Source organism: Camelus dromedarius, chromosome 4 (genome assembly GCF_036321535.1).
Source record: "Camelus dromedarius isolate mCamDro1 chromosome 4, mCamDro1.pat, whole genome shotgun sequence".
Lineage (NCBI taxonomy): Eukaryota > Metazoa > Chordata > Mammalia > Artiodactyla > Camelidae > Camelus > Camelus dromedarius.
Genome location: NC_087439.1, coordinates 91,997,722 through 92,020,018, shown reverse-complemented (window position 1 = coordinate 92,020,018; position 22,297 = coordinate 91,997,722). Strand labels below are relative to the sequence as shown.

Sequence of the window (22,297 nt, the reverse complement as noted above, 5' to 3'; positions counted from 1 at the left end):
GGCAAAGATAAGAACAAAAAAATTTTTTTAAATATAAATGCAAACATTTGAGAAACTCTGCACTGGGGAAAGAAATGAAAACTAAAACAATGGAAGAACTTTTTTCCAAATTTGCAGAGAATTTTTTCAATAAAAACAATGTTGGAAGTACAGAATAGTGCTTAGTATATACCATCACCTGTACAAAAAGAAGGTAAACATTTAATATTTACTTGGAAAAATACACAAGAAGCTGCTAACACTGGTTGCCTTTTGGGAAAGGAGACAGGTGGCTGGGGAAAAGAATGGTGTTCTGTAAATTTTGATTTTTAAACCATATGATTTATTACTGATTCAAAAAATTACTTAATAAAAATACTGGATATGGCAAAAGTGATAGTAAAGTGCTATAGCCATGGCAGCAGTGAAACAAAAGAAATATCCTCATACAAAGTTTCTTGAAAGCAGTATGGAGTGATTTGGGTTTTATTTCTGAACTTTCAATTCTAATCAGCTAATCTGAATGTCTATCCTTAAGCCACAGTTTTGATTACTGTAGCTTTTCAGTAAGTTCTGAAATGGGAAAGTACAGGTCCTCCAACTCTGTTCTTTTTCAAAATTGTTTTGACTACTCAGGGTCCCTTGCAATTCCGTACGAATTTTAGGATCAGTTTGTTAATTTCTACCCAAAAAGCAACTGGGATTTTATGGGGATTGTACCGCCAATAGATCAATTAACAATATTAACTCTTCCAAAGCTTAATAAATGTTGGTGCCTTTCCATGTATTTCCGTCTTCTTTAATTTCAAGTATTTTATAATTTTTATTGTAGATGTTTTATACCTCCTTAGTTAAATTTATTCCTAAGTATTTTGTTTTTGATACTACTGCAAATAGAATTGTTTTAATTTTTTTTCTGAATTGTCCATTGCTAGTATATAGAAATACAACTGATTTTTATTGCTGATCCTGTACTGTACAGCTGTGCTGTATTCATTTATTGATGTTAATACTGTTTTGAGAATTCTTTAGGATTTTCTATTTGTAGGATCATGTTGTCTGCAAATAGAGATAGTTACTTCTTCCTTTCCAGTTTGGATCCTTTTTATTTATTTTTCTCACCTAACTGCTCTGGTTGAAACGTCCTACATAATGTCAGGTATCAGTAGTGAAAGCAGGCGTCCTTATCTTGTTTCCAATCTTAAGGGAAAGGCTCTCAATCTTTCAACACTGAGTATGTTTTTTGGTTACGGGTATTTTATAAGTGCCTTTAATTATTGATTAATTAAAATTTAATGACTGATTAAGTTCTCTTCTAGTCCTAGTTCAGTAAATGGTTTATCATGAAACCATTTATCAATTTTGTCAAAGGTTTTTCTGTGGCAAGTGAGATGATCAAGTGCTTTTTTTCTTCATCCTACTAATGTGCTATGTTACATTCATTTTATGTTGCACCACCCTTGCATTCTGGAGATAAACCCCACTTGGCCGTGGTGTACTATCCTTTTAATATGCTGCTGGATTCAGTCTGTATTGGTGTATTTTGACAACTAAAGATATACAAAGAAAACAGACTGCTTAACATACTAAATGTTAACAAATAATTATCTCTACATGGTGAGTTTATAGCTAAGATTTTCCTTGTCATAACTTTCTGTATTTTCTACAATGAATGAGTACCTTTTATAGCAAAATAATAAGTATTTTATTGACTTTAAAGAATATATGAAGAAACATTAAAATCAACACAAAGGACAAATAATCTAGAACAATGGGCAAAGGACACAGGCAAATAAAAAACAGTAACAGACCATAAGCATATGAAAAGATACTCAACCCTACTAGTAACATGTGAAATACAAATTAAAAACAACTATCACAGCCACCATTTTGGCCAAATTTTAAAAATCCAGACGTGGAGGACTGCATAAAAGTTAGACCTCTCATACACTGCTGGTCAGAGAGCAAACTGGCTTAAATCACTACGGAAACTAACGTGGCAACACCCTGTGAAGTTTAAAAAAACAACCAAAACTCAGCAATCCAGCTTTTTCAACATGTTATAAGAATGCTTACTGCAGCACTTTTTGTCAATAGCAAAAATTGAAAACAATCTAAATATCCAACCAGAGGAAACTGGAAAAACTGGATTTTCTCACATATGAAATACTATACAGCAGAGATGAACAAACTAAAGCTATGTGTATAAACATAGATAAATCTAAAAAATCATTACTGAAAGCAAAGAAGCAAGCTACAGGATATAAACTACAGTATGCTATTTTTAATATATAATTTATAACCCTATAAAATGAAATGCTTATGATATATGGATACATAAATATGTAATGAAAATATTAAAACATGAATGAGAAAAGTAATCCAATTCATAGTAATCGCTGGGAACAAAGGGATGGGTACACCCCAGGCAGTCTACATGTTTCATTTCTTAAAACAAACAAAAAGATACACAAATATGTCATAATTCTAAGATCTTATATGCCCTAATTAAAAATATGCTGGTATTTATAATAATATTTTCTATACTGGTTTATTTTAAATACTTCATAATAAAAATATTTCTGAGAAAAATTAAAACAAAAGATAACCAGATGTCATTTTTTTTTTTTTAAGTAATTTTGTCAGTTTTGAAAAGGAACTTTTCAGCAATCACTGGAGACAGGACCCTTCCTTCCCCATGTACTCTTTTATAGCAGTAAAACCTTTTGGTCAATGAAAATATCTGCTGATGCCCCTAGATGATGTTGAGTTTCATGACTAAAGATGGAACTAGCCTGACTCAGGAGAAACCATAAAGAAAACAAAATTGCTTATAAAAGTATGGTGCTGAAAATCACCAAGGTTAATATCAAATCTTTCTTAAAACTTAACTCAGGTTAACAGAATTCTTTTAGTAAGCTTTTCTTCCTTAATAGGGTGACTTCATCATGCAAAACATGGCAAGAATACAGAGGAAATCTCCAGAACTGTCACAAAAAATAATGATGAAAATGTTCTGGAATTAGATAGTGGTGAGGGTTATGCAACTCTGTGAATCTACTAAAAACTACTGAACTGTATACTTTAAAAGGGTCAATATTATGGCATGTCTCAATAAAGCAGTTAAAAAAAAAAAAAAGTAATGATGACTCCTCATTTAAAGTGGCATTCCAGCATTCCAGCAAAGCTTTATTTCTCCACATTACTACAATTACCACAGTTCCTTGAAATCAAAAACTCCATTACTTGTCTGGATATAGTACACTATAAAAAGATAAACACAAAATCTGATACTTTCCAGCCCAAAACTCTAACTTTCTTGCAATATCACTTAAAAAAACTGGTGATAGAAGAGCACATTTTAAAGCATATAGTGAGCTGAAGATCTACATTTTCCTTCAGTGGTAGACTGCACTGGTAAGAATTCAGGTTTTGCCGATTACTTCTGAAAAACTACATGTTTCTGAAAAGAAGGCCTTCTCACCCCCAAAATTACTTTCTCTCTACTTGAATAAGTTGTAAATATTTCCTCATCTCTACATAATACTCAACAGCTTCAGATCTAAAGCAGAATCTAGTCAAGTTAAGAGAGGCACCGTATGCCAAGAAAACAGTAAGAAGGAAGCAGACCTGTGGGAACGCAGAATACTCCTTAGGGCCTAAGTAACTTCCTATTTTCATGCTTCAGTGGGAAGGAACAAGGGTTTGACCTGAGGCTCAAAACTAGGCACAAACCTGTTCTTCCTCTGTAAATGGTACAAGAGCCAACGGCGGCAGGGGCTCCTCCTGCAGGATAGGCAGAAATTCTTTATCCAGAAGGTCTGAAGGTATCTGTTTGACCAAACACATGACCATGAGATTAATGCTATCCCTCCAATTACTAGAAGATAAAACAAGAAAATATTCTTCGGTTTATCGATTGACTATTATAAATACAGATTAAAGCTTATTCAACCACTATTAACTTTTGGTGGCATGTAAATATTCTGAAAGCGTCAAATATTAAAAACCCCAGTCACTCTCCCTTTCTTCTCATCAGACTACCACTTTCAGACTTGATATACAGCACTGACTGGTATTCCAGCGTGCACATTTTTAACTCAAAGCACAAGGTGGTAAGGAGAGGTTTACAAGTAACTGTATCTGTCCTTAGCAACCATCATTAAAATTTAAGACTCTTAATTCATTAATAAAATCAAAAACAAAGTATACTTTAAAAATAGAAAATGTTATTTCTCCCTATTCAGATAATAAAAGTGTACTTTAATACATTTTGAGTTTTGTTCATTTATAAGTGACACAACATGGTGTCACTCTTAAGATTTGCTCCCCACTAAAAATTTTATAATTAACTCAGAAGGAAAGAACAAGAGAAGCATCTGCCCTTCTTGCTCCTAATTTTTTTTTAAAGATATTGCTTTTTTTTAATTAATTAATATTTATTTATTTTGGTGGGGGAGGTAATTAGATTTCTTTTTTTTAAATGGGAAGTCCTGGGGATTGAACTTAGGACCTCACGCATGCTAAGCAGGGGCTCTACCACTTGAACTATACCCTCCCCACCTCCTAACTTCTAACTGGAAAGAAAAATAAGAGATGCACTAAAGAGAAGGGGAAAATTCTTCCTTTCTCAGCAATCACACTGGGACAAAAAAAGAGTTTAAGAGAAATTAGTCAGACAAAGCATGAAGTCCTGACTACTCTCCTGTTTCCATGAAGCCTTCTACTCCTGTAATGAAATTTTAGGTCTTCTCTAAAAAATAAGAAGTACACAACATTTAGAAGAGCCTCTCTGAACTACTGCAAGTTTCAAAGCAAGAAAAAGGTACAATAGAAAAATCATGGCTATTTCATATAACAACACATAACTGTACATACCCTGAAATCTCATTCATAATTCTGAACTCCTTGCTACTTTCTTACCTTGTTGTCTTTAAGGAAAAGTGCTAACATCTCTTCTCTTCCGTAACGATAGTCTGCTAACTTATACTTCGGCAATGCTGGAGAAAGAGGAGGGGACGTAATACTCCCACCACTGGACAGAGCTCGAAGCCTAGGAGACACAATATGAAAATGAAGTGTTAAACATTCCGGCAGCAAGGACCTTTTTCATATAGTACACTATAAAAAGTTTCATTTTAGTTCTTTGGAAAACAGAAAGAAATCCCATTATCTCAAGGTGCCCAAGATTCTAGCTCTAATACAGCCTGCTGCAACAGCACACTAAGAACATAGTTCACTGAGAAATAACTAAACCACCATGTGGAAATTCCTTAACTTAGAAGGTACCAGGGCATGTCCTTAAGAAGCTTAGGGGATGAGGAGGGGACATCTTTTTTCCAAAGTATAAAAGTAATATATGACTAAAACAAAAGTGAGATATTACCTTACACCCATTAGATTAATAAAAATTAATACACCTGACAATACCAGTTGTTGGTAAGGATTTAAAACAATGGAAATTCTCAAGTAGTATTTATGGAATTATAAATTAGAACAGCCACTTTAAAGAATTATTTGCTAATATTTAACAAAGTATGCTACACAAAAGAAAAAGCAAAATATAGAAGCTTATAAAAAAGATAATTTTATATACTACATATAATGAGGATCATACTACTTAAGGACACATACAAAACATAGCAAAAGCATAAAAGTTAAACATGAATTGACAAATACAAAATTTGAGATATGGTTCTATCTGCAAAGGGAAGAATTCATTTTATCCACAACATTTTATTTTTTCAGCTAGGTACTCAGTATATGGATGCTCATTACAATTTATACTTTTTTATGCCCACAATATTTCACAATCCACTTTTAATGAAAGCAATTAACAATCAGTGTAGAGAATCTGAAAATGCAGTGAAAAGAGTGAAGTACAAGCAGGAAAAAAAAAAAAAAGCCCCATTTACTCAAAAGAAGAAAAAAGTAAAAATATACTCCAAGCTGATAAGAGCAGTTGCCTCTAAGGAATGGAACTGGGGAATGAGGAACATTTTAATTTTATAATAAGATGTTTCTATCTTCAAAAGAGAGTGGGGAAGAGAACCTCAGCAAAAAATGGCAAGAGTAAGATCCTACTGCAGCACTGTATCAAAGTGGAAAAACTACCACCAGGAGTAGCTGATTACCTGGGGCTGGGGACAGCCCAAAATTCTATAAAGTAATAAATAACAACAGTAAAACGAACCAAGATACTGTAATTCAGCAGTTTAGCCTGAAGGAAAAATTCAACAGAAGCATTAAAACATCCTCAAAATTGCTAAGCTTTATGCACAAAAACAAAAGAAATGGCCTACAAATTATATATTAAAAATATGGAGGTCAAGCACAGTAAATACTTGCATGGTATTCAAAAATGGCAGAAAAAATAGTATGCATGTAGTAAATATGTAAAATGTGTTTACATGTAGAAAGCAATACCAAAAAAAAAAAAAAAAGGACTATGTATTAGTAAAGTAAGACTACAGGGTTTTGGTTTTTTGGTTTTTCTTTTCTTTTTTTTTTTTCAGTGTTTCTACCTTCTTTTTCCATGTTATTCTTTAACATTTTATTATGGACAATTTTGAATAAAAGTACCAAGAAGAACATAACGAACTCCCATGTACCTATCACCAGTCCCCAATCCATCCTGCTCCTTCTACAGCCCCATCTAACCCTCCTTTGATATTTTTGGAAGAAATCTTTGGCTTTCAAGATTTTTGAAGGGTATTATTTTCAAGATTTTTTGACAAAATCTTTGAAGAAAATCTATCATTTCATCTGTAAATATTTCAGAATGTTCTCTCTAAAAGATAAGGATTTTTTGAAGTCTGAATTTTGCTGATTTTTTCCCTGTGACATAGTTTTAATAGTTTAACATGTTTCTCTGTTCTCTGCATTTCATGCAAATCGGTGACTGAATGTAGAGACCTGATTAGAGGTGGCAATGCTTCCACGTGGTGGTGTGTGGTTCCATCAGGAGGCACACACTGCCTGGTTGGTTTTGTGAGGCTAAGCAGTCCCTGATGACCAGAGCCTAGATCCCTATATTCACTAAGATTGCTAAAGTGACTTTATTCTTCCATTTCTTCTTTATTTACTAGCTATAGTTCTACAGAGAAACGTCCCTCTTACACTGTTGGGTATTGTTACTTAATAGCATACAGTTCATACAGGAAAGGAAGGAAAAAGCCTTCATCCTTCCTTCTTACTTATTAGTTTTCAAAATAATGATGTGATTCTCCAACATCCCCTAACAATAAAAAATTATTTTTTATTTATGTATTTCAGTTCACTGCAATTATTCTTAACAATACTCAAACTGTCTCATCTTTGCCCAGTCAGAGGCTTCAGGTTGGCTCCTGAATCCTTCTGACACAACCCTAGTTAACAGCTTCTTTTCTATCTGGTTTATGTCAAATGTTCCAGAGTCAGCTTCTATTATTTCTTCCCTCGGACTTAGAGTCAACTATTTCAGCCTGATTCTCTTTGGTATATATTAAGACCACAATCTGGGTACTAGGAGTGTTCACTGCTACTGGGTTAGTCCTTTGTTTTCTTTCCAATTCTTCATGTACTCAGAGATCACTGGGTCCAACTACTACACGACAGGTTAAACAAGCCAGTAGGAAAACAATATGCCCATGAAAGAGTGATCCAACCACTGCTGAAGGACCTTCCTATACATTGGTTCACATCAAATTCACATACATTCGGGCTCTTTCCTAAAAAAGTGAAATTAATATCCACTGAGAACTGGAGCTCGGAATTCTACACATACACTACTTCATTTAATTTCATTTGAGTTTCACAACAATCCTAATACAACAGATGAGAAAAATGAAGCCAAAGGGTTGAGCAACTTGCCCACAATCACAGCCAGCAGAACAAAATCAAACCCAGGTCTTCATGAGTTAAAAGACCAAAATCTTTCCAACAGTGAGGTCTCCAGTTTTTATCTAAAATAGCCATGGTTTATTCTTCCAAAAATTACTTTTTAAATATACATATATACTTTTATTAGAAGTTATTTTTAAATTATTTTTCTTATACTGAATCAACATGCTCCACAATCATTTCTACCACTAGAGGGCACATGTAAGTGGTTTTCCAAGAGGCAATCATTCCAGTATTTGCAAAGTTACTGCATCTCACCAGAGACTTCCCTTCTCATGGCTCAACGTCCCTAATTTCATCTGCTCCTCACAAGGTTTCAAACCCATCTACCATGCCCAAGGGCTTTCCACGTCTGGGACTGAATACTTACTAGGCACCAGATCTATTAAGAGGAACATGACCACAATGTATACTCAAGAGATTCCTCTAGCTACTGTGAAGAGAACAGACCAAGGCAAGCTGAGAGTAATTCAAACTAAAAGAAGATGGTAGCCTGAATTAGGGTAATGGTTGAGTTTTATTTAATAATTAACAAATCCTCTTGCAAGTCTTTCTTCACTCCACAGATAACTGGAAATGCTAAAACATATTTCGGAAATGTCCTCTCCTAAAAACCCACCGGTGATCTTTAACTCCTCTAAGGACCTTGGTCCATACAACCCTCTTCTGTAGAAATTCAATCCTTCCGTTTTTGATTTCCCCTCAGTCTCTAAGGATACTTAATAGTGATTTGTTTAAAACTCCTCTAATGCAGCATCCTCCTCTACCTCTGCAGCACTGCCCATCTTTCCTTTTTTCAGAAACATCTCCACACACTCACTTTCCAATCACTTCAAAACTCAGTGCCACCTGGCTTCTCCCTTCTACTCCTCTGCTCTAGCAAAGTTCAATTACTAGGCCCAAGTGAAATGTTTTTATTCTAATTACTTTCATCTTCCTGGCCATACTGAGATCTGTTTAACACGGGAGGCCTGGCGCCACTCCTAGTAGTACCAGTAGTAACTGACAGGTAACAGAAGCAGGGTCTCCTAAAACTGCATGATATCCCACAATCCTCACTTGTTAACTGCTGCCCAAAATCCAAACTTCAACTTATAAAGGTAATTTAGAATGTCAATGTAGATGTGCAAAGATGTAGGAGTCAAAAAACATTTCTGAGTAAGCTCACAATTCTCAATTTCAGCTCTGACCTGTCCCCTCTAGAGAGTAAGGCTTTCATATTCAACCACTCACTGTCCTTCCGGTTTAAAACACCCAAAACCCTCCTTATTAGTTTATTCATCCCAACCTCCTCCATCACCTCTGTTCCCAAACACAGGTCACCACCATCTCCTCAGCCACTACTTAAGCCACTGGCTTAAGAGTCTGGGAATCATCCTTTTTTTAGTCCTCACCTTCTAACCATCTCCATATACAATTACCAAGTCCCACCGGTTTTAAATCCTAAATCTCTCAAACTGTCCCCTGATTGACTAACCTACTACTGTTCACGCTTTTCTTTCTTACCTGGAATGCCACAACAGCATGCTAAACAATCTAACCAGTCACAGTCCACCTTCCACACTACTATCAGTCATTATTTCAAATGCAAATCTGAATAAAGCATTCCGTTTAACGATTCTTCATCAAATTGGCACACAATGATCAAGTAAAATCCAAAGCTCCTTAACACAGAAGAGCTGCCTGCTAGCTCTCTTCTCCCACACTTCACATCAGAGTAAAGGCAAACTTTAACCTCTTAAACCTACAGTTTCTTACCCTCTTGTCTTTACACATGCCCTTTCTGCTGTCAGGAATATTTTTTTCTAATCATTTTTACCTGGGGTGCAGTGGGGACCTGGAAGCAGAAAGGTTAAGTGGAAAGGAGAAGGAAAAGAAGAGAGACAGAATGAGGCGGATGGGGGATTGGAAAGAGAGTGGCAGGAGGGAAAGGAGAGAGATCTAGACCCTCAGGGCCTTGGCTACACACAAATACCAACCTACCCAATGTTCATGGAACGAATTGGCTAGTAGAAGAAAAAGCTGGTAAGTAGCCATACAAATAGACAGCTAGCGAAGGATTTTGCAGAAAACTTGCTCCAATTTACATTTTTAAGATTACTCTGAATGCAGTGGGGAGAGCAATTAGAAGAAAAGAATGGAAGTCAAACATCAGAAAGCAACTGCTACAACAGTCTATGTCAGAGAGATGATGGCTTACACTAGGGTGGAGGCAATGAAGATGGAGAGACATGAATAGACTCAAGAGATATTTTGAAGGTAGAATAGACACAACATTGTGAACTAGACGTAGGGATACAGAAGTAAAACAAAATAAGCAGGACAACTCCAAAACTTCTGGCTTAAGCAAATGAGCGCATTGTGGTACTGAGATAAGTTAAAAGAGCAAAATTCATGAGCTCAGTTTTAGGAAACTATCAAGGATGAGATGCCTACAGGCATCAAACAAGCAGCTGAATATCCTGTACTGACAGTATACTTTCTTTACAGCACTGACATTAGAGTGAAATTAGTGTCAGCTTCCCCACTACATCAATAATTCAAAAGTAGATACCATGTCCTCTATCCTTGTTGCCTAAGCACCTAACCCAAGACATAAAACATAGAAGGCACATGGTAAAATGTTTTCTAAACAGCTCTTAATATTCTCTTCTAAAATACACCCTAGGTTAACACCTAATTTACTATCCCTTCAGGTTGTATAGTTACCTTTTACACTTCTTGAAAACTGGGATCATTAATGCATTCCATCCTCCAGAATTCCCATTTTCCCCACAATTCCACAAAGATTATGAATAGTAACCCAGCAATCTCAGGTTTGAATTCTCTTGCTCCCATCACCCCCACCATAAGAAGTGAACCATTCAACATTTGCTAAGTGCCTCCACTAAGCTAAACAACAGGCTCACCAAAATTGAGAAATACAGTGACTTTCTCAATGGAATTAGTTCTTTTCTAAGTAAGGTAAACACATATAAAGAGACACAGCAAAAAGTCATAACTTTCACATAGATCTAAACAAAGTGCTTTGGAGGAAACAGAAGTGTCCCATTCATTTTTGCAAGGAAAGACCTGAGAAAACTTCTTTAAGGCCAGGAAGAGACAGAAGAAACCCCAAAGGAGGTTCCTTGGCTCCTTCCCATAGAGCCAGGTAACTGCAATTATTCATTCCCCTGTAACAAATTCCTTTATTGCCCAGAATTATCTGAGTAGATTTTGGATCCTCAAAATAAAAAAATTAAAATGCCAAAACAAAACAAGTATAATGAATTTGTTTTGCTTTTTAAAAATGTCTTGATGTATACATACAAACATTTATTTGCAAAGAAAAAAGAATAGGATACAAACCAAAATTGGCTAGTGGAAGAAAAAACAATGGTTTTCGGGTGGCAGGATTAAGCATAACTCAGATCTTTTCTTTTTCCTCTGCACTATTGCTCCCTCCATCGTTTTCTGGAATGAGTGTGAATTAATCTACAACTGGGACTAATAAAAAAATTCTTTAAAAAAAACCCCATAAATCTACCAAATTTAGAACTAAAAAAATTTTTTTTCTTCAAGGTAGTACTTAGTGTTTTATCAAGGGCAAAGTAAATAGGAGAGGATGGGAATTAAATTCATACAATTCTTCTTGTGATCAATCTGTCCATGTGTCATCCAAAGCCTTAAATATTAAACTTTTGATTTAATAATTCCACTTCCAAGATATTTCAAAGGAAATGATCAGCAACACAAACAAGACTGCTCAAGGATGTGTATACATGTTGACAATAGCAAAGCATAACAACAACTTAACTTTCCAACAATTCACTCATTCGTTAAACAAATATTTATTGAGTACCTACTATGTGCCAAGCACTGGAGATACAGCAGTGAACAGTGTGTACAAAAATCGTAACCAACGTACTTGCCCTCAAAGGAGCGCACAGTCTAGTGGGGGCTGGAGGATGGGACATAAATGATAAAGAAAATTAAGTAAAATACTTGGCATGCTATATTTTGATATAGACCATGAAGAAAAAATTAAACAGGGAAGGGAGGTGGGAAGTAAGGGGTGGGGTGTCATAGATGGTCAGAAAACGTCTAAGGTGGTAACATTTGAGTAAAGATTTAAAGTGATTCTTGTTTTATACCTAAAAATGATTTACTCCTCCATTAAATCTATCACACCCTTTTAAAAATTACGTGATATATTTTGTTATTCTAAATATAAAGGTAAGCTACAACCTAATGATTCTACATACCTACCTCATAAAGTCCATGCTTATGGTCATTCATGGTCTGCCCCATCACAATTTTCAACACTCCCATCTTCACTACTGTCCCAGGTACAAATACATCTCTTCATTTTATCCATCTCTTACTGAACATTATGTTTACATCACTATAAAAATGATCATCTTAGTAAAAAGAATACAGTATCACTGAATAATTCTGTATGATTCAGAGTTACACACTGATTCAGTATAATCACTCTAAACTTTGATTCTCGTTATTCTGGACACAGCTCTTTACCTCAAGCTCCATCGAATATACAAGCTACAACAAACGTAATGTTACATGCAGAAAAACACAGCATACTCATACTGCAGCTTTCTAGATCAGGGTTATCCGAGTTACTTAAGGGTCTCATATATTCCCTTTGCCAGAAGAAATTTTGACAGATGGTGCAAAGAAGGCAGTATGCCTACTTGGACCTCCGCTCCTCAATTTATCAGCATTTCAGATGACTAAGGGAAGGTTCCTAAACTCTAATGCCCACAGGTTAACAGAGGTAACAATTAGGCAAAGCCATAGCTTGAGCGTGGGACTGGTAACTTTCCTCTGCTAAAAGTACTTCAATTCAAATTTTGTATAAAACACTGAGCTGATCAAACAAAATACCATCAAAAAAACTTCAGAGTACCAATGAAAAGGATGTGTAAGACAAAAGAGACCATCAATGATGCACCAAAATGACTTTGGGAATCCATGCTTTAGGGCAGGGGCCAGCGAACTTTTTTCTGTAAATGGCCATAGAGTAAATATTTAAGCTTTCTGAGCCAGATGGTCTGTTGTAACTACTCAACCTTGCCACTATAGTGTGAAACTAGCCAGGTAACATGGAAACAAACGGGTGTGGCTGTGTTCCAACAAAACAGCCCCATGGCCATAGTTTGTCAACCCATTTAGCACCAAATTAAATATGTAATGACTCAAGAACATCACCAGGAGTGGTTTTTTTTCCCCTTTTGTTTTAGCTAAATTCCTGGCATTGCTGTTACTTCTTAATAAAAGGATACTGAAAGAAAAAAAAATTTCCTTCAATTAGCTGACAATTTTAACCAGGTTTTTACAAAGAAATAGGCATGAAAGTGTGTAAATACAAAAGAGCAGCAGTTATAAATTCTAGGTGAAGGCAAAAGAGCTGCACCCAAAACGGTTTACAAAGTAAGCTATATGAATTTAAATCCACTTGGAAGATGTGAATAAAGTTTTAGCTACAAGAATGTTCATCAAAAATATTTTTATAATAATGCAAAACTAAGAACAGCCATATATATGCTACATCTAGAAGACTAGTTAAATAAATGATGGTATAGCCATACAATGCAACCATTTAAAATAACAGAAAATATTTATTGATAAAAAAGATACTTTTGAAGTGGTTATTTTTTAAATGCAGGTTACAAAATTGAATGTACAGCATGATCCAATTTTTGTGAAAATACATGTACATATACACAAGTAAGCACACATAAAACTACCTACAATGATACATCAACCTATTTACAGTGGTCATCATGGATGGTGAAATTATGGTGATTATATCTTCTTCTGGATTACTTATAATTTTTACTTTTTCTAGAGGCATATACTGATTTGACAATTAAGAAAATTATCCTTAAAATATAAAATAAGAACTAAAATAGGTGCAAAATTACTTAGGTCAACATTTCCAAAATAAACTCTCAAAGTATAGAAGTTGCATCAGTTCTTAGAACTTCAAAAAGTGATTTCTCCTCAGTCTCCAAATGCTAGCTATAAGGGCCAAGAAAATTTAGGAGTTACATATAAGAAGAAATCCATATTGTAAGGTAAGGTAAGAAGAGTCCTCAAATAGGGAGTTACTACTGCGTCATTTATCAAACCACCACCACCTGAACAATCAAAAATGTTTAAGACACTATTTCAATTTATATACTTAAATACTGCCTCTGTTTCAAAGTTTGAATGGAAAAAGGAACTATCATTATTCATGCCACTGACGAGAGGATCTTCAATCATCAACTTTGGGGAAAAGGAAGAAGAGGGGGAAAAAGTCACACTATAATGTGATGGATCTCAAAATTCCATGAGAATTCCATATTCGGGGTCCAAACATATCTGTAAGAGACTCAAAGGTCGATTAATTGTTATTATGGCAAATGCTAACCCAATCCTATATGGCTGTTTATAGCCAGTGTAATTCTGGACCACCTGCCTAGCCCATCAATAAAATAAAATTCAAATAATAACGCAATAAAAACTATTTTTAATGAGTCTATGAATAGCATCCACAAAACAGCATTGTAGCAGAAAACATACACATAAAAAGTCACAATTATGTAACATTAAATATGCATCTAGACAAAGCATCAAACAAAAGTTAAATAATTTGCTAGGGTGGTGGGAATGTGGGGAGTTTCAAATCAATTATCATTACAAGACCAGAACAGGAAAATAAAAGTAGTTATTAACCAAATATTATTTATTCCTAGACTGGTATATTATTTTCAACTAGGCACGTAAAGGAAAGTCTCAAAAACATGCACATTTTATAAACTCCCAACACCTGTACAAATACCTTACTACTATACTAGTCATCCAACAGACAGCAGGATGAGATTTTGAAAACTCACCATTCAGGCCCAAAGTTCAGTGTCTGCGTTTCTGCTGCCATTCTTTTCCGTATGTTTACAATAGATTTTTATATGTGGAAAAACCTGTTAAAGAGAAAAATATCTCCATATAGTTCGTCAAGATTAAATGCAGAATTCCAGCCCAGGAAGGATAGCTAGGGAGTGTGTTTTGCTTATGCTCCTCTCAACCAGTCACCAGAATGAGATCTTTTCATCTCTATAACAATATAGCAGGCAAAGAAAATGAACAAATCCACCCTTACATTCCAATTCATCATCTTTTTATGTTTATATGGGGAAAGGAGGCATGGTATAAGATGATGCTGGTAAGACAGGTGGGAGCAGACAGGTTCCCACTGGGAACCAAATTAAGGACTTCGTTTTTTAGCCTTCAAGCAATGGGGAGTGAATGAAGGATAACAGATTTACATTTTAATTTGTGTTACTCCCTTGCAATGGCTTTTTCCATCACCATGAGGTATAGCAAAGATTCTTAAAATCAGGACCCCTCTACCTATCTCACAGCTTCTGCCACAACTCTCCCCACTTTCTGCTTAGCACTGTACACTCCAGTGATTCTTTGAAAATTATCTTGGACCATCAAGTTAAAATAATAAGGTAATCAATTACATGAGTGATTTTTCAAGAGCAACTTTTACACAACAGATCTTAAAGAAAAATAAGACAGGGAAAGTCAAAAACTGTATTACTTATAAAAAGCCAAACTCATAGAAACTGAGAGTAGAGTGGTGGTTACCAGGGGCTGGGGAGTCAGAGAAATGGGGAGATAATGGTCAATGGTACAAACTTCTGGGGATCTAATGTACAGCATGGTGATTACAACTAGTAATACTACATTACATACTTGAAAGTTGCTAAGAGAGTAGATCTTGATTGTTGCCACAAAAAAGGAATGGTAATTATGTGATGACATGGAGGTGTTAGCTAATGCTATAGTGGTAATGATTTTGCAATATATAAATGCATCAAATCAACACATCTTACACCTTAAACCATCATAATGTTCTATGTCAATTATATCTCAATAAAGCTGGGGATAAAAGGATATCAGAGCCTAGAAAACAGAAAATGCTATAAACATTATACTGTAAATATCTCCAAGATATATCACATCACCCTGATTGTTGCTGTTTAAAAGATCTAAAAACAAACTAGAAATTGGTCTAAAATGCAGAAAAGGCAAACTAAAAATGTGCTAACGTCCATATCAGCTATTTATCTGCTCTCCTTCTGGAAGGTATTTCTGGCCCTATGTCGACCATGTGGGTTGCAGGAAGAATCCCATGTTCTTAACCCTGATGCAAGTTTACTTGCAGTATGATTTCTCTCTTAGTAATACATAAAACGATGCATTACATAAAATCTCCTAATTGATGCATGTTAGGTTCAATTAAATTATGGTACATCCCAACTGAAATAAGTTGTCAAGGTAGTGATAATCAGCCCCCAGGTGAAGTGCCCACTGTAAATGAAGACAAGGATCATACTTAGATATCAGCTGTGTGACCTTACTTAGCATAAATCAGTATGGTGTGCTTTAAAAAAGTATGTGGACCTACGTGGCTAACAAACAGTCCTACAGAGACTACATCAACTGTAAGATTTCACTGTAACACAAAACATCTTGAAGGAGTGTTTTTACCACCATTTTAAACCCCACTTAGACAAATGTTTTATATTCAAACTCCTATGGGACTTCGACCATTGGAAAACAGCTCTGAATTAATAGAGCAAGGCAAGATTTGTACCAGACTAAATTTATAAAGCAAGTGAATCTCAAAAATTGAATTATTTGATACATGAAATCAGTGAAAACTAAAATCATTCTTACATATTTAATATTTTTTCCCTTTAAATTACTACCACAAGGCTACACAGGTCACGAAAAATAAAAAACTCCAAGGGCACCATTGCCACAAAGGATGCAAACAGAACCCCTAGAGTTGTGTAGTGCAGAACCTGCCCAACTGCACGCAGTGGTCTTGAGTTACAGAGCAGCCCTGGACTCAGGCAACACCTAAGGAACAAGCAAGGAAATCCTGTTCCAGTCCTCTTTATCATTCATTCCACCTATAAACCTTTAGGTAGTGCCAAACTACCATACTGCAGAAACATTAAAGGCTCAAAAGTTTTTTCAATGCCATGAGCTGAGGACCTAACTACCATTTACAACATGGTTTGCATAAGATTACTTCCTACCGTAAAGTTTTCTGGAGAGCTCTTAAGAACTTAGAATAATAATCCAAGCAATTTAATTATCAGCTAAAGAGACCTACATTACTTAGAATGGTGTTGTGTTCATTCTCCTTTATGAATTAAAGCAGGAAATCTAAGAGTTATGACTGTTAAGGAAATCTAAACACTTACATTACTGTAATTTCTAATTCTGAATTCCCCATCCCTGGTTGCTGTTTCCTAATCAATTTAAATGAGCCCAGTTCTAATATATTTATTTATATATACTGGAGGAATTGTCTTACACAATGTCTCCGAATTATAAATTATTTGGAATGGAAACTAAGACTTATTTCTCAATTGCACTTTCTAAGGATGCAGTGAGGTACTGAAAACGAGCACAGGCTTTGCCACCATTTAAACTCCACTGAGCTAAATGTTGTCAACTCTCAGAACTGTCCCCAGTAGAAAACAGCTCTGAATTTTTACAGTAAGTCAGGATTTGAACCAGACACTGAAGGTGGTGCTCCCACCAAGCTGTCTCTTTAGACTGCCTTTTCTTGAAACTGTTTCCTTCTTTTTCCTCCACGTCCAGCACTATACTGATGTATTTTTCCTAACTTCATTCCCTTCCTATTTAATCACCATTCCCCCCAAGTTTCTCTTCTTTTCTAACTTCCCTCAGTGCACCCATGGTTTACTTAACTATAAATTCTGTTTAGATATTGTCTTGAACCTTCATTTTATTTACAATGGTGTTCTCTACTACTTTGGGTAGACCCCTGCCTACGAAATCATGGGGAGTTTAACGTGGAGCATGCAGGGAGTAGGAGTTTATTATAGAACAGCAATGTAAACTTCTCCCACAAATTTCTAAACTGCACACCACCCCTTGAGAGGGGCCCCATCCCTGCTGTGAATTACAGATTTTATCTTTTTCTTCCATGACCTATGTGGCATTTCCAGGAGCCTGCTCCTCCTCGATAAACATCTCAACAACTGATCAAGGTACCACTGTTCTCACAGTTTACTGTCGCCCAGGCTCAAAAGCCCAGAGTTACCTGAAACTCCTTCTTCTCTATCCCTCATATCCAATCATTATGTCTCAAATGTGGTCAATTCCTCCTACATTCTCCTTTCTTTATAGCCAAACCTTTGTTAACTCATGTCTGGATTACTGAAATAAAATTTCTAATCTGCTTCCCTGATGCAGCCTCTACTTACACACATTGAACAAGATCAGACTTAGTAAAGCACTGCTCTGGCCATGTCCACCCTTCTTTATAAGGGTCATTAAACCTACTGTGCATGGTCAAAACTCCTTTCAGGTTCCCAACAATCTGACAATCCACACCTTTTTAACTCAATCTCCCACAGTTTAACCTCCAAACTCAAAGCCAAATAACTTTCTACTCTCCACTGCATTCTCCTCCTTCTGGCTCATGCCATTCCCTTACCCCAGAAGGCCCATCTTCCTTCCCTTACACTGGCCTGTACAAAACTAAGGATCCATTCAAATACCTACTCCATAAAATATTTCCCAAAGTGGAAAAAGCACTGCTCATTCTGGAAAGAAAAATCTAAACAAAGGATGCAGAAATGGAATGGAATCTAGAGGATGTAATACTGGGGGCAGGTTATTTTATCAATCTGTATAGAAAAGCTTGAAAGGAAAGAGAAAATGGAAAAGTAACAAGTTTAGGAGGAAGTACATCTACCATTTTAGACAAAATGAATGGGAAGCACCTGAGGAGCCATCCAAAAGACTGTAATACAGACCATGAACTCCAGTGTAGAGTCAGGATGAGAGACACAGACTTGGAAGTAAATCTACAGAATTGTAACCCAAAACAGAATGAAACTATCTCAAAGCAAAAATCAAGAAGGGACAAGCTCAAGTGACAAGAATAAAGCCTTAGCAAACACTGGAGGAGGAAAAGAAGAAGAAAGGATCATGTAGTCAGGTTATCTCTAGCCCTAACCTCTCACCTAAAGTCAGATTCTATGACTCTAGCTTTCCCCTCATTCACTTTATCTAAAACAGAAAGGAGAAAGAGTCAGGTTCTTTTGAGAGCTTATCCATTTGTTCAATAAGGCTAAAAACTAAAATGAAGTTTGGTAAAGCAGTGGCCATATCATAGAATTTTTGCATTTTAGATCTCAAGAGCAATGGAAGGCTATACATGAAGATACAGGCAAGAAAATGTCCAAGATCAAATCTGAACTTTAGAAAGATCATTCAGGATGCCAGGAGGAGAATGAATTAGCAAGAACTAAACATAAAGGAGGGGTGTTAGAAATCCAGCAGATAGCATGGAAACCAGATGTACATAGGGGTAGAGAACAGAGGGCAGTGATGATAACTATATTCACTGACATAAAAAAAATGTCAATATGTTAAGTGATCAAGAAAGGTTAGAGAATACAGAGAACATAATTAAATTCACCACATTTTAAAATATATTCTTAGTTGGTATATACAGATATGCCCCCAGATGTTAATATTTACTTCTGAATGACAGAATTATGAGTAATTCTTTTCCTAGTAAGTTACTAATATGTGTATACAACAAAGCTAGCACTTACAAAAAAATTTTTTTTGTAATGGAGGAATTTCGAAGTTTCAAATATTGAAGTCAAAAAAGAGAAACACTGAAAAGTCTTCATATGCTTCCACAGTGAAGTCACTGGTGACTTGAAGAGTGAAGTGTGGTGAGGGACAGAGCCAGCCTTTAGGGGGTGAGAGGTGAGGAAGGGAAGACTACAAATGCAGCCAACTTCTTCTAGAATCTTAGCTGTGAAAGGTGAAGAGAAATGAAGTAGAGTGGAAGGAAAATTTCCATTTTTATTTTAGATGAAAATATCCTACTGGAAAAATACTAGTAGAATCAAAAAGAGAAGAAACAATTCAGCAAAAATATGATAAAAGTGAAGTCTGAGAAAGCCGGGCGGATGGGGTTTCAGAGAACAAATGGGGGAAAAAACGTTATGCCCTTCCACCTGTGACAGGAGCAAAGTATACTCAAATGGCTTAGGACACCTCCAAGCTTATTTTTGTGGGGTTTTTTGGGGGGAGAGGAGGACAGTAAGTTGCAGGGAATTCATATTTGTTGGCCTCAATTTTCTCAGGTAAGTAGGCAAATGACAGACTAGATGACAGAGTAAGGTTTGAGGAGAATGAAGCAATGCTAGCTGGTGTGATCTACAGCAGTATTTTTTAACAAACTTTACTTAGGGATAATTACGGATTTATAGAAATGTTACAAAGCTATTACAGAAAGTTCCCTCTGTTTTCCCTAATATAAACAACTTACATTACCACAGCATTTTGTCAAAACTAAGAAACCGACATTGGTACATCACTATCAACTAAACTGGAGTTTATTCAGATTTCACCAGTTTTGCCAACAATGTCCTCGTTCTGTTCCAGGATCTAATCCAGGACACCACACTGCAGTTCTGAAGGTCCAATCAAGATGGAGGAGGCACCTATCTGCATGGCTGTGAGCTTCTTTCTCGAACTTAGCAGCCTGGGTACGTGGCAGAGAGTGACAACAGGACTGGACCAGGGTTAAGATTTTATCCACACAGTAAGTGGAAGAATAAGAGGGCAAAGTGGAGGGTGCTAGCAAGTATGATTTAGGCACAATGGGGAAGGAAATAAAAACAGAAGAGAGTTTACAAATTTGATATGTTGGTAATGCCAAAAAAGCAGGTATATTAGGAATATAAAAAAAAGTACTAAAAAAAATTAGAGATGGAGTTAAGTCAAGAAACCAGGAACTTGGGAAGATTGGATGGGTCATCCCACAGACTACATATCTGATGATAACGAGGGAACAGCTGTACTGCCAGACAGTACGAACTTCAGAGGAAAAAGGATTTTGCACAAAGAAGGATGAATAATGGCTAAGGTGACTACATATAATCTATCACCTAAACCAGAATGTTTGTGTGAAAGGGGTATTCATAATTACATAGAGACAAAAGGAGTATTTCAGCTTGAATGGTCATCCTAGTAAAGAAACAGAACAGGCATGTAAATGGAAGAGGATGAAGATCCTGATGGTGCCTGCTGATGCACCTACCGCTGTGCAGGACCCCAGTACTGATGACCTCAGAGGGGTGAAGGGAAGGTAACATTATCAGGGCAAGATGGGCTGCAGTTACCTTAACAATACTGAAAAACATCCTGTGTACAGGTTAAAACATGGAGAGGTAATAAAGCTCTCACCTCTCCACTGGCCTCTCCACTCTCCTTTGGCTACTCCAATTCTAGGGATAAAGACCTGAGGTCTACCCCCAATTTTTAAAGAGAGATGACTTTAAAATAGCTAAGAGAGTATTTCTACATAATCACTATTTCAAACCTTGTCCACTATTCAAAATTCCTTATAAATGAATTCAAGTAATACATTTCTCCTGCAATTAATATCAGGAAGCTGGTATTCTATAAACTGGATTCTATACTTGACAATGAATGCTATTTAATCTGCCTTTTTGTCAACTTCTTAAAAACTCTAAGCTAAATCAGTCCTCACTAGCAATTATTTTATCTCTGATTACTAGTATATAATTATTTTTCTTTTCCTCTGTATATTTTTCTAGTTTTCCTGACTTCCTCAGCTCTTTGGGACCTCATCTATCACTGTGTGCATGTGAGTACACGTTCAAAGGTGAAGAGAAAGAAATCAACCTAGTCTCTTATTGCTGGGTTTACAACAACAACGACAACAACAACAACAACAACAAAAAAACACAGCCTCTCAGAGACTTTATCATTTTCTCACAACCTGGAACAGTGTTGAGAAGCCAGATGACTTCTGGGCACAATCACTATCAACATGAGGGAGCTGCAGATCTACATAGTAAGTTGTCTGAACAAACACAGCCAGGAGAAACCAAAGTAAAAGCAAAATCTGGCACAATGGCTAATGTTCTACTCTGAAAGTGTTGCCTGATACAGCTTCCCAGGAGAAGTCTTGATATATTGATTAGCTATTACTATTCTACTAACAATTCAAAACATATACTCTGAAATACCCTCAATCTTTATTACAAAAATAATCTGCTACTGCAAACCTCCATTTCCTGGGTATGTAAAAATTACCTGGAAAAAAACTGGCAAATCTGGGATGAAGTCCAGCCAGTACTATGCACAGATGGCCAAAAGACTAACAGAATGAACACCAAAAAACCTGAATCTGCCATCTTCCCAACCTCCATTTTCGTAACAGCAGAAAAAGAGCTACTTCCCTAGCATTCTTCACATGTACCAAGTAAATAAACAGTTCTGTGTCCATTCCAGCAACCAGTTATTTTTACCTTAGCCAGATCTGGATTAAGATAACACAAAATTA

At 36.1% G+C, this 22,297-nt stretch overlaps 1 protein-coding gene across 5 annotated transcripts in view; it reads right to left on the bottom strand.

Annotated features, from left to right (window-relative positions):
* The window catches only part of GIGYF2 (GRB10 interacting GYF protein 2), a 112,485-nt gene that overhangs the window by 75,991 nt on the left and 14,197 nt on the right, over positions 1-22,297 (bottom strand). For 4 of the 5 annotated variants that reach the window (XM_064485269.1, XM_010999009.3, XM_064485271.1 and 1 more), the window contains exons 3-5: positions 14,742-14,825; positions 4,903-5,032; positions 3,715-3,810 (exon numbers count right to left, since the gene is read on the bottom strand). In XM_064485269.1, coding sequence (XP_064341339.1) covers positions 3,715-3,810; positions 4,903-5,032; positions 14,742-14,782 — 267 coding nt within the window. In that variant the 5' untranslated portion in view covers positions 14,783-14,825. Of the gene's footprint in view, positions 1-3,714; positions 3,811-4,902; positions 5,033-12,108; positions 13,149-14,741; positions 14,826-22,297 lie in introns of those variants that run through there. The other variant, XM_064485270.1, reaches the window with a different exon arrangement.